The 14,177-nt window shown below is 31.9% G+C and overlaps 1 protein-coding gene across 12 annotated transcripts in view; it reads right to left on the bottom strand.

The window, feature by feature from the left end:
- The window catches only part of LOC132757189 (dynein axonemal heavy chain 1-like), a 102,443-nt gene that overhangs the window by 12,064 nt on the left and 76,202 nt on the right, over positions 1 to 14,177 (bottom strand). For 7 of the 12 annotated variants that reach the window (XM_060748412.1, XM_060748434.1, XM_060748398.1 and 4 more), the window contains 6 exons: positions 14,003 to 14,047; positions 10,665 to 10,844; positions 9,918 to 10,094; positions 5,489 to 5,659; positions 5,063 to 5,193; positions 2,610 to 2,754 (listed from right to left, as the gene is read on the bottom strand). In XM_060748412.1, coding sequence (XP_060604395.1) covers positions 2,610 to 2,754; positions 5,063 to 5,193; positions 5,489 to 5,659; positions 9,918 to 10,094; positions 10,665 to 10,844; positions 14,003 to 14,047 — 849 coding nt within the window. The remainder of the gene's footprint in view (positions 1 to 2,609; positions 2,755 to 5,062; positions 5,194 to 5,488; positions 5,660 to 9,917; positions 10,095 to 10,664; positions 10,845 to 14,002; positions 14,048 to 14,177) is intronic. The other 5 variants (XM_060748441.1, XM_060748421.1, XM_060748447.1 and 2 more) reach the window with 1 other exon arrangement.

Raw genomic sequence — 14,177 nt, 5'->3', positions numbered from 1 at the left:
CAGCTAAATTTTTGTGTTTTGGTAATGAAATCCCCTAAATTTTTAAATAAACTCTTCCAAATTCAAAGCCGGGCAAATCCATTACATAAAATTCAGTAGGTTCAAGACCCAGTAATATCACCATTACTACTTGTTTCAGAAAGCAGACAGATTTTTTTGCCAACAGTTTACCAGGTCGTGTATTCTATACCTAGTATCACCCTGTTTACCAAATGAAATAAAATATCACACTGTTCAGCAAATGAAACCGACAAAAATTGACTACCACGCCCCAGAAAGATATATAGGGGTAAATTGGCATGACATATCTACAACGCCTCTTATTACCTATTTATATTAAAAGAAACAACAACATAATACAAACCAATTTGTAAAATATCATTAACTTTCTTTGATTTCCCAATAAAATAATAAATGCATAACTTATATATAATGGCTTGTCAACGATCGTAAATATAATTCGTAAATAAAATGCACGGCTAACTCTGACCTAAAAACGCCTCAACTTCAAACAGTGCATTCAACTTTATAATCACTTATGAAATATTATATTGCAAAATTTCATGCTAAATGGTTCATAGATAAGATATATTATTTATTTTTATAATTTTAATTACATATTTGACTGAATAAAAAGACGGCAATAATATTTTCTCAAAGGTATAAATTCAGCAAAATATTTTAGTGAAATATGTGTCATGAAGTAATGACGCAAAACCATTTTGCAAATTTATATTGCTCAGTTTAAAAGTTCACACGCTAAAGTGTTGTTTACATGTAATGTCTTTTTAACTATCTAACAAAATGTTCAAAATGTTAATGACATTTATATTGATAAAGAAATTAAAAGCTTGACATTTACTTTAGTGTAATAAAACTTTGCCAATTAGATATGCATGTGGACACACCAATTGCTAAAAAGGCCTATAACTCCATAATATTGAATGTATTTTTTTTAATTTTTTTTTTTTTTTGGGGGGGGGGGGGAGGGGGGCAGGGAAGGAAGGGAACTGGGTTGGCGTTTAACAAATAATTTTTAGTACCAAATATTATTGAACTATATTCAAGATTCAAATTCTGTAATCTGGACACAGTCAAGATGATCTTCATATTTCAGTTTTAGTGACACACTGTCCATATAAAGTTAACAGATAGTCAGACAGATTAATGGACATGCTTATATGACTCTTATCACCCTAAATATCTGAAATGGACTTGTCTATCGTTCAATCTGGACAAAACCATTCATTATTTTTAGGGAAAATTTCAAAATATATACTGACTGACTGAATAGTGAAACTGTGCAGACTGTGCAGACCATAACAAGATGACTGATCTTGGTCTAAACTGATGGCATGGTTAGAGTCTGTTGCCGCAAGCAGGTTAACATATAATTATTACAGATTTTGTCACCTTAGTGCAATAATGGATTATCTCTGATTTGATTATTATAGGAGTTAACACGTTCCTGCACTATGATGAAGTTATCACTATAAATCTCCTATTGGCTAGGCATGAATATATATTGTATCAAAGATAACATATAAAGATCTACTACATAATTATGTAAAATATATTGCAAAAAGAGAAAGAATTAACAGTACAATTCAATAAAACTTTTACATCAGCCCATAATGTACAACTATTTTGGCATTTATTTGCTTTCACCTATCAAATGAAACTTTAAGTATCACAAAAAATCACTTTATACCTTACAATTCAAACAAAAATATTCAAATGAAGTTACTCGACAAAATTGCTATAAAAGTATTTATGCATGTAAACACCCTATAGACATAAGTTTCAACATTTTAAAGATGTCATTGCAACATTCAATGCCAATGATGCACTGTAAAATATAATGTTATGCTTACAATGCAAAATTTTAATTTCAGTTTGAGATATTTGTTTTGCCCAGCTATATTTATTTCGCAGAATTATAAAGAGGATATTCAAGTTTTTTCTATAAATACAGGATTTATTTTCATTGAGTGGTATGACAATAAGTATTTCATTAGCCACGAATGAAATATGATAATTTTCATACCACAAGATGAAAATAAATCCTGTAGTGATAGAAAAAAATCTTAATTATATACATTTCACAATTTTGTACTTTTACTAACCCTTAATTTTGTATATTGGCTAAATTTAGAAGAAAATAGTCTGGTGAGAAACCATCGAAAATATGGGAAATATATTTCACTGCAGTGAAAAATATTTTTCTACAGTTTAAATACAGAAAATTTCTAAATATTTCATTAATAAGTATTTTTAAAATATAGGTATGGAGCAGTGAATAATACAAAATTTGGATAGCATTTAAAGAAACAGTAACATATGTCTAACATTATGTTTCCCATCACTAAATTCCTATTATATATTTAACTATAAAACATTGATAATTAGTTAAATTTATCACGAAGGAACATAAATTTACATTCTTTGGCAGTTTTTGACCAATCAACAACTTCAGATCTGAGTTTGAGCTCAGAGAGTTTCTTGATATCGTTGGACAGAGGTATATTATAAGAGTCTTACAACTTGAAATCTGAGTTTAAGAGAATTTCTTTGTAACCATAGACTGAGGTATATTAAAAGACTCCTACCTTTTTAGCCCACATGTTGGGTACCATATTGTTGAAGAGTGATATAGACATGTCTTCAAGTTCCTGGGACATTACCACCAAACCTTTCAATGCCTTCAGAATGTCATTCAAACTCTTGTGCACTGTGCTAAGCAGACGATTATACCTAAAAATTGGAAAAAAATGGTAAAAATTGAATGTAGAAAAAGCTTGAAAAGCGCTACTTTCATCTAAGAACAAGGGTGCCATAGTCACAAAATACGCCCATTTACGAAAGCTTTAGATGGAGATGGGGGCATTATGGATAAGTGTTATCTAGCAAGCAAGTTTTTATTCTTGGCACTGTGTTGTTAAATGAACCTTAAAACAAATCAGTAGGGAAGATATGCACAGGATGTGTGACCTTGACCTTGGTCGCACGGACCTGAATTTTATGCACGGCACTCAGCCTCACAATGATGAACATTTGTGCCAAATTATATTGAAGTTTTGCTCCAGACAAGCGTTTTTCTATGAGCTCTAACTGTGACCTTCACCTTTGACCTAGAGACTTGGTTCATATGCAGGGCACTACGTCTCATGGTGGTGAACAATTCTATAAAGTAACATTAAAATTCCTCCATGCATGTAGAAAATATGCTCCGGACAACATCTGGATATTTAATCATCTCCAGTGACCTTGACCTTGCAAATATTAACCTAAATTAAATGTGTCACACCTGTAGTCATGATAGTTACCATTTGTGCTACAATCCATCAATAAATGATGACTAAATGGTCCCTATACACATCTTCTAATTTTTATCTGAACTTTGACCTCTATGTGTAACCTTGACTTTGGTCGCAGGGATCTGAATTTTGCGTGCGACACTCAGCCTCACAATGGTGAACATTTGTGCCAAGTTATATTGAAATCCCCCTATGAATGTAGAAGTTTTGCTCCGGACAAGCGTTTTTCAATGAGCTCTAAGTGTGACCTTGACCTTTGACCTGGATCATGCATGGAGCAATACATATCATGGTGGTGAACATTTCCATAAAGTATTATAAAAATTCTTCCATACATGTAGGAGATATGCTCCAGACAAAATCTGGATATTTCACCATCTTTAGTGACCTTGACCTTGCATATATTGACCTAAAGTACATGTGTCACAGCCGTAGTCATGATAATGACCATTTATTGGTGTTACAATCCCTCAATAAATGATGATTAAATCGTCCCTATACACATCTTCATATTTTTATCTAAACTTTGACCTCTATGTGTGACCTTGACCTTGGCTGCAGGGACCTGAATTTTGTGCGCAACACTCCGCCTCACAATGGTGAACATTTGTGCCAAGTTATATTGAAATCCCTCTATGCATGTGGAAGTTTTGCTCCGAACAAGCGTTTTTCAATGAGCTCTAAGTGTGACCTTGACCTTTGACCTAGAGACCTAGTTCATGTGCATGACATGGCTTCTCATAATGGTGAACATTTCTATGAAATTTCATTAAAATCCCTCCATGCGTGTAGGAGATATGCTCCGGACAAAATCTGGATATTTCATCATCTTTAGTGACCTTGACCTTGTATATATTGACCTAAATTATATGTATCACAGCCATAGTCTTGATAATGACCATTTGTGTTACAATCCTCAATAAATGATGACTAAATGGTCCATATACACATCTTCATATTTTTATCTGAACTTTGACCTCTATGTGTGACCTTGACCTTGGCCGCAAGGACCTGAATCTTGCGGCGCGACACTTCGCCTCACAATGGTGAACATTTGTGCCAAGTAATATTGAAATCCCTCTATACATGTGGAAGTTTTGCTCCGGACAAGCATTTTTCAATGAGCTCTTAAGTGTGACCTTGACCTTTGACCTAGAGACCTGGTTCATGTGCGCGACACTGCTCCTCATAGTGGTGAACATTTCTATGAAGTTTCATTAAAATCCCTTCATACATGTAGGAGATATGCTCCGGACAAAATTGGACGCCGCCCACCCGCCCGCCCGCCAGGGGCGTTCCCATAATACGTCCCGTTTTTCAAACGGGCGTATAAAAAGTGACATGAAATGCATCAGTAACAGCAAATAACGTACTGTCATGTCCAATGAAGTAACATTTATTAAACAGGTTGTGGTTGTAAAACACATATGCCCCCTGTCCCAAATCTATTAACATATAGACTTACGAGTAAATTTCATGATTTTGAAAGCCTGACTTCACTGATAGTCAAGGTCATTTAGGGGGTCAAGGTCATCTGTCAATCTATTAAAATGAACCTATTCTTTATCAGCACTCTCAGAAGGTATGAATATTCTAGCTTACATTTTGTCTTTTTTTAACAATTATCAGCAAAGACAGAAACAAACAAACAGACATACATACCAAAAGACACACACACAAAAAGAACAAGTACACCGAATCGTATAGCAATCACAAATTAAAAAGCGAAGTATATATATATTTACCTGATAACTTCTTGAATGAGCACAGTGTTCATGGACTGTTCGTACATTACTGGGTAGTTTTTCATCACTAATTCCAGGTCAAATGGTTTTGGTACCTGGCCCAAAATTCTCTTGGCAGTTTCTTCCATAATCTATATACATGTACAGTGAATATATATTTACATGTACAGTATATATCAAAACATTTTGTAGAAAACAAACTTATGTACAGCAAACTATTGAAGATAACTTTCAAAGAATTGCATTCAAAGAAATGGTAAAACATAATGAAACTTGTAAACAAAAGTATGTAAACATTGTAATATCATACAAATTTGGAGTGATTTGATTCCCAAACATTTTAGGTAGAATAGTCAAAAGCATCTTTAAGTTTGTAAAGCAAAGTTTATTGAGAGATAAAGAGGAAAATACATCAAAATCAAGTACCTCTTCTCGTGATTTTCCGCCACCGCTGGCAGTCTTTGGCTGAAGCTTCAGTAAAGCCTCAAGCTGGGTGAAAGCCTCATTCTGGGCAAATGTAATATTTGCGTTCTCGTGGAGTCCGAATATTTCTGGTGTGTCGTTAATAGGCAAACTTCTTAAATATTGCATGTAACCCTATAGAACAGATGTCATGTTATGTGAAAACATCGAAAAATCAATCAAAATTTAAGTAAAAACATTTTTTAATAACTATTCATCCATTGCTTAAAGAAGCCACTGCGTTTTATTCGAATTTACGACAGTCCTAAAACAAATCAACCACACAACACCTAGATATGAGTGTTAACTTGCAGCACAACAAACAAAGCTCAGACAATGATAAACCTTCTAAATTCATCAAATTTCTTACAGGTATAAACAAAATCCTATCTCTAAACCTTGTTGGCTTACTCTCCATCTCTTTTTATCTATTTCAAATTACTTGTTTTAGCCTTATTTTTTTGGGTGACTTTCCTAGAGGTTTTTTTCTTTTAAATTTTCTTTTTGCTTACAAAGTATATTGTATCATTGCTATTTAATTCTCTTTTATATTAATTACCTGTTATAATAATATATTAATATTTTTTACTACTTGTCTATATTTTATATTTCACTTATATTTTAATATGTTGTACATTTATTGGAATTAATTTTGATGATTCACTTTGACCTTATTTGAAAAATTATCAAATAATTATGTTAAAAGCTCTTTGAAATTCATAAACAGTTGGGGCTCAGTTGCAATATTCTTAGATTTCAAGTCTGACATTTTCAATTAAAACATTTAAATGGCCATGATATCATTTTTATAGACTTTCCATATGTACAACTTTAAAATATGTAAGTATTAAGCTATGTAGGCTAGAAGCTGTCTTATATGATAGAAAATCACTGAGAAGCTGACTGCCAAGCCTGACAAAGAAACCTGTAATATGTATTGATGTACAATCCCTTGAAGCTTCTACGAAAATAGCATCCTTGTTTTTGTTTTTTTTAAATAACATCTTTGACAGATTTGTCTGTGGATTGATATTGAGAACGAATGTCATGTATTTATGAATGGTGGGCATGATTTAAGCGTGATTGTCTATATTGATTCCTTATCAGACAGCTGTTGAATATTTACGTAAGTAAAACGTTCAATATTATCCAACTTTATGATGACGGAAGATCATCTTACATGATGAGATTGCAAAAACTGTGCTTTTATGCAATTTAAATCACAATACAGTGTATACATATTATTAAAAAAGTACATTCTCAAACTGTATAAATGAGTTTCTCGATCATTTCACCATTGTGTATCTGTCATAATTTTCATAAAATTCAAACACAAAATGGGAAATGTTATTTAATCTATAATAAGCTACCTAAATATTGAAAAGTTACTTAAGAGAATAGGTATGGACTGGTTTGTTCAGACTACCAGTTTTTAAAATGCCAGGAAATTAATAGAGGTTTCTACTTTATAATGTATGACAACAAATTGTATGAACCTACTGTAAAGAGAAAAGCTTTAAGCTTGTATTATCATCTAAATAAAGCAAGGGAGACAACTATTCAAGAATCATCTAACTGTCTAAATAAAAGCAGGGAGAGAACTCTATTTGCAAAGAAGATACATGTATTTAATTGCCATGTTTTATGACAAGGGAGACAACTACTTAAGAAAGAAATGAAAGCAGAAAGCCAACTTGTTTAAGGGATAGGAAATTATTCAAATCTCACAAAAAATTTGTGCCAGGTCTAAAACTGAATGAACTTTTATATATATAGTTAATATCACACAGCAAAAGTTTAATAAAGCACTGCACATGTTACAAACAACATACACCATCTTTTTATTGATTACACTCAAAAGTTATTACAAAATTTACTGAGGAGAAAAACTTTGATATTTTGCATTTGGAATAATGACACAATTGACTTTTTCTAATTAATGCTCCATGGGAGCAGGTTATTTTTCAAAATAGGTAGGGCAGGTGTGTGAATTTGCTTTAGTACAGTGGAAATCTTACATAAAATTTATATCATTGTATAGTAGTGTCAAAGATAACACACAAGATCTAATCCAAATTTGAGAAATTATTTCAAACTTAAGCTGACAATGCCCTGGTATTAAAGGTGAATAAGACCAATTCGTTGAGGTGTAATGGCACAGATGTTCAGGTGTTTGCCACTCAACCAAGTGCCCATTGGTTGAAAACCTTTTAATGTCAGAAACATGTTACTAGAAATGACAATGTGACCAGCTGATGCCTGTTTCAGCCTGTCAACACAAAGACTGATCATTATGGGTACAAATCTCTTAAAGGGTCATGCTCTTGTTTTCTCATGTACAGTAATCTGTAACAGTCCAGGAAGCTAAGAAACACAGTCATCAATATCAAAGACTATCTTAATTTGAATTATTTTATATCCAAGTATTTGAAACCATGGATATAACTGAAAAATACCACTCCCCTAGAAATTCTTCAGTAATTTTCTAGAATTTGAACATCTATTAGTAAGTTTATATCTAAGCTCTCTTTAAAATATCACTCCCCTTAGAATTATTCAGTGACAGTAATTATCTGTCATTTCATTTCAACATCCAAGTTCTCCTATCAAACAAATCATAACAGCCTATAACTATACTGTATAGATGATTATGGTATATAGCTTTCTAATTCACATAATAACAAATTATTCATGAAATTAACCAGTCTGGCTTAGCATCTTATATAAAAAACTAACATCTATGTAGAAAACCTAGACTCAAGACAAATTTCCATGAAAATATCATCATATTTATGAATAATTACAAGGCGCAAGGAAAAGTTGCAAGTCTAAAGTCATCAACAGGTATAGATAAATAGTCAAGATTATCTATAAATAAGCTTCTATGTAAGTAAACAGCACCTAATTAAGTAACTATATTGGCTCTTGAAGTCTTTGTTCAAACTACAGATCCTGGTGCATTAATCACTCAAATATGTCAGCAACAATATTCCCAGTTCCAGTTACATCAAATAAAAGTTACCAGGCCAAATTAAAGCAATGTCACTTAAAACTTTGTATGGCTATTTTTTGTTATTTTAAAATAAATTAACTATATCATATGTAGTTCTTCATGATATAAATTATCAAGCTTTTTTTCTTACCTGAACAAAACTTCAAGAGCCTTTATAAGATTATAGATTAACAATTTAACAACATACAACATGCACAAACAAATTCTGCCAGATACATTTTAAACTTTGATCATCAATTAATGTTGTTTAGTGTTACATACTTATTAAATTCTATTTTGCTTCAAATAAAAAAGTTCTATCATTTGTTGTTAATTAACATAAACGGCAAATGTGACAAGTCTTTTGCTGAATGTCATTCAGCACAATATGATATTTTACACACCCATACTTTCGGATAAAATACATGTTCTGTTCTGTTCTATCATCATTTTGACTTCCCTATGATGAACAATGGACAGATCCAACATCATAAGCTAGACTAGTCCATTACAAATTCTAGGTGGATAAAATTCTGGCTGAATTTGTTAGGAAAAAGAATTTTAATCTGTTCAGATTTACCTACCCTGAACAGATAATGCACAGTGTTCAAATTATATACACTCTTGACAATGTAATTATATCAATAAATTTAATATATAGATCAATTAATAATGATTTTTCAAAAATCATATTTCAAAGAATAGAAATACATGTAAAATATTGGTCAAAATGTCTAAATTTCAAAGAATACAATAAAAATCATGGTCAAAATGCCAAAATTTGAACACTCACTGCAGACAGAAGAGTAAACGCAGGAAGTTAATAGAGAGCGAAGCAAACACACAATGGTGAACTGATCCACCACGACCCCATAAGATAACTGTGATACTTGATATACAGTTTGTTGGGCTACTACTGGTTACAGCACTAGTAAAAGCTTCACCAAAAATTATATATTTATTGCCCACCTCCCTTTCCATATTTGTCTAGACATAATCTCATTCAGAGAATTCTCATTCATTTTTTGATACCTAACAAATCACAAAGAATTCTAGAATACGCCCACAATTATCTACACAGAATATGTTTTCCTCAAAAAAAAAATTGTTCACAATGTGTATTGAATAAATGTATTAATTCCTTGTTACTCAAAAAAGAAAACTTTTCTTCATACTTTATAATACTTTGCTCAGCAACTAAATATTTCATGAAGAAACAAAGCCTCAAAAATACAAATGAATTTCAAGGTTTTTTTTCCAAGAAAATATGGCTGTATGAAAGGTTTGAACCCAAATCCCAGTTATGGTTTATTTTGGCTCAGCCATATACTAGAAGGCCAGCAACCAGTAGCGAGCTACATGGGTTTATCTGTTTATAGATTGAATGTATCACTTAATTACATTATGGTCCATGGATGTGGATATCTGGCGATAAATCCCTGACTCCGAGTACTTGTGCTCCTCATCGAGGGAGTCCTTGCAATAGAAGTCTCCCAGAATGCTCATCATGCAACGTCTGTCCCAGTCGTCCGTTACACGACCTCCGTAATTGATATGTCCAGCTGTGTATACCAATACCTTGAGTATTCACAAAGATAAAGATAATAAAAAAATGAATAACTGTTGAAAATTGTCATTTTATATACATGTACCTGAAGCAGCAGCTGACTTAGGTATTTTTCAAATGACTTGTTACATCGCACTTACATTTTCAGCCATTTACGACTTCACTCTAAAATGCAATTTTGTCCACTTAGATAATTACTAACAATCTGATTTTAAAATGATAATGGAAAAATGATAAAATGATTCTGACTTGACAAGTTTGACTTTCTGTACTTGAAATTAATATTCGCCTAATAGAGAGACCAAGTGCAGAATCTTATAAGTGCATGGATATAATAAAATCTACATAATTATGGTTTCTTCAATCTTTAGCAGAGAAATTGTTTCCCTTCCATTCTGTCTCTCTTGACTTGAAACACAAGTGACATATTAAACATAATCTCAAAGCTAACTACATCAGACAAAAGACATTTCGAATTAAAAAAAAAAGCTTCTGTTAGCCCTTGGCATCATTACAGCACCATTATAAAAGACTCGAAATTTACGTAAAAGATTATTTTAGAAATAATCTCAGATACTTACTTTAAATGGAATGTGCGTGTACTCTGTCAAGAACATCTTCAACTGACTGACACAGATTCTAAAATCACCATCTGTGAATTCATACGGAATGTTGAAACCGAGCGCTCCAAACTTCCTTCTCTCAAGTACGCAACCGTGGAAGAAGGCAATGCACAGCAGCAAGTGTTTGAACTCATGTACCTAGATGGTGAGAAAAGTTAAAATATAAATACTCAGATATCACCATTTTATGAATATTCAATTGTTACACTAATTATCCTTTTTAGGAGTTTTAAACATAATACTTTATAATTACATGTACACTATTTTACAAAATAAACCAAACTCCATTCAGACTGAAAAGTGACATGCAAAAACATTTTTCATATTTGCAAAGAAAACATGTTAATGATAAACTAGTTTATTAATTAAAAACAAAACAAAAAAAACAACAGGTAATAAGCTGATTTTATGTCTCAATACATGTATTATGTTATGTTGTTCAAGTACTGATAAACCTGAATGTGAGAGACTAAGTTCACTATATATACAGGGCTCATCCGGAAGGGCGATTCAGGCGAAAACTTCGCCGTGTATATTCCAATTTCGCTCTTCCGATTGATCAAAGAGAAGTCAACATCGCTGATAAAATCTTAATTCCCAAATAGTAATTACTTAGCGATGTAAAGAGCAGAGATTGTATCCGCCCATATGACGACCGCTAATTATCATTATCCAATCAGAGCGTCGCTTTATACTACCCTTCTACCTGTAAGCGAAGCGATAGACCGCCTACTCTAAACAGTAAATAATGAGAGCATCGGCACGAAACGGTATAATTGTGTAATAGTTTTGCGAGTTTAATACGGGATTTGGCGATAATTATACATTGTTTTTTCCCCGATTATCTAAACACGTGCAATCTTCCCCAATTGATATGCACGATGCACTTCGATGGTGGGTTTTTAACTCGAGTAAAGGCGATGTGCAATGGATTTTTTATGGCTATCACAAAACTGTTAGTCAATTAAAAATAATCAATTTCATTAATGATCAGCGACCGGATTAAGAACTAAATCATAGTTTTGAATGATTTCAGTCTGTTAACATAAAATTTTTACTGTAAAATTGTTATGTTGCTCACGTCATGGCTACCGGGCGAAATGCCTAAACCTAGCAGTAAAAGAAAGTTACTGATTCTGATACACCTACGCGAAAATTTAAGAAAACCATTTCGCAAAAATCTTGCGATTGGTATGTTGTAGCCAGGGTGGTGTTTGGCATTGTTCTCTTTGTAGAAATGCCAAATTGACACAGTTTACGCACGTGGGCAAGACATCCCGGCTAAACTACATATCGGTCGTACATGTATATCATGTAACGTATATAACAACAAAATTTGTCAAGAAGAAGAGTTCTTATTGTTTCATTATACATATTTGTTTTAATGTCGTAAATATGAGGCTCAGATTAAGATTTATCAATATTGTAAATTTTAAAAAGCATTATTTATAAAAATATTACCGAATTTAACATTTCATGAAAATAAAGGGAGGTAATTAGAAATTAATTTTCTACAATTTCTCAGTCAAAGTTTTCAATAAGAAATGAATGCATGTAATTTTAGTGATCAAATATAATGTGCACAAATGTTTGCAATACATATTTTACATATTCTTTGATGTTTGAAAATTGTTTTATAAGCATAATTATATGCATATAAATCTGACATTACAACATTCAGGACTTTCAAAGAAATTTCTGTTACCAGAACAGAATAGAACAGATTTTATTAATCAATATCCAAGCTGATTTCATCTTCTAATAAAAGTGAGGAAAGAAAAAATATGAAATTGATTTTATCATCACATCTTTTCTTACACATTATTATCAACAAATTTACATGAAAATATATAAACACATATTTAGAGAAAGCTTATAAATAGCTGATCAATAGATATCAAAAATAATTTTTTATATTCATATTTGCAGCTCAAAAACATTTAGATGCCATTGCCAGATCTACTACTAATTAATCTACTTTTAATTAATAAACTGGAGAAATATTATAAGTGATGTTAATTGTGTTTATATTATATTTAAAGGATGTATAGCCATGCATGTTAATGCATACACATTGGGTTGTTTCCCTTCTCCCTAATTTTCGCGAGGAAGTCACTTCTCCCTAAAATTTCCCCCCAGGATGAGCCCTGATATATGTCAATTAGTGTTATGAAAATGACATTGTGTCCTGTATTTTATTTCTTAATCTAATGCACCTTTCATTCAATCAAAGGCGGTCTCGAGACATAAGGTTAATAATTTAAATATGCAATGTACATGTATATAAACTGATTTGGATAAAAATTATGACAGTATGCACTGTACACAGTTAGAATATAATATGGGCTAGTCAAAATACCTGACTAAGACAGAAGATACTGTTGATTACTTCTTTATCTTTATTTAATTATACAGTTATTTTTAAAATTATGTTCAAAGCATAAAGGAAAAAACAGTTGGCAAGCCATAACATGTAATAATAATGATTTTCATAGTACAGACAAAGGCCATCCAAAGGAGAAACTGACCATGGCCTTAAAATAATAGCCAAGTGGTCTTTATTTGGAGATTACTATGTTCTATTTAAGTAATTAAGCTTTGCCAAAAAGTGGTCCCTATAGTGATTTTTATTCAGAGATGGTCTCTATCATAAGTTTTACTGTAATCTGTATACAGGAAACTGCTGTGTGAATGGTCAATCTAACCACTTATAAAAACAACATATTAAATGAATAAAATAAACTGAAACAATTAACAGAATGTCAATTGTTTTCTCTGATTAAAAAATATTTGTTTCAGGAAACACTTAATGTATAATGATAACCAATGATAATTGATAATTGAGAGAGTTGCTAACAATTCACAATAAGAGAATTAACAGTTTTAAAGGACAAAGTAATAAGGAAATTCTGAAACTGAACATAAAATAACTATTTACATGTGTCAGTCAACAGTTTATAGTGGCATAAGTAAATATATTATGAAAGTGTGTACATTTTTTTTCTACTTATCAAAGTTTCCTTTAGTATGCATGTGACATTTTTAAAGATTTGAAAAAAAAATCAAAAAAATCATATTCTCCCTTTGCAAACTTTCAAAACAGATTAAACATTACAAAATATTCACTTAGGTCCCAATCCACTCAATTGTGCTCCACTGTAACTGAACATTCCAAGAGAAAAAAAATCATAAGAGAAAAAAAACAACAAAAAAACAACAACATTGTTTGAGAGAGAAAAACAACAGCAACAACAACAACAACAACAACAGAACAAAGAACAATTAACCAGACATACACTAAATTTTTCTTTTTCTTCTGAATCTGTTTCAACATCTTTCTTCTAACATGTTTAAAATAAGTAAAATTATTATTTTCAAATTCTCGACATAGGTAAAATAAATGGCAGGTATATGCCAAACAGTATTGCAGCCAGGATTACCTGATCATTCTGATGTTGGACTTTACCCTAT

The sequence above is a fragment of the Ruditapes philippinarum genome, unplaced genomic scaffold (assembly GCF_026571515.1).
Source record: "Ruditapes philippinarum isolate M1 unplaced genomic scaffold, ASM2657151v2 ctg2870_1_1_1_1, whole genome shotgun sequence".
NCBI classification, from domain to species: Eukaryota; Metazoa; Mollusca; class Bivalvia; order Venerida; family Veneridae; genus Ruditapes; species Ruditapes philippinarum.
The sequence above is the reverse complement of the archived record's forward strand: the minus strand, read 5'-3'. Positions and strand labels throughout refer to the sequence as shown.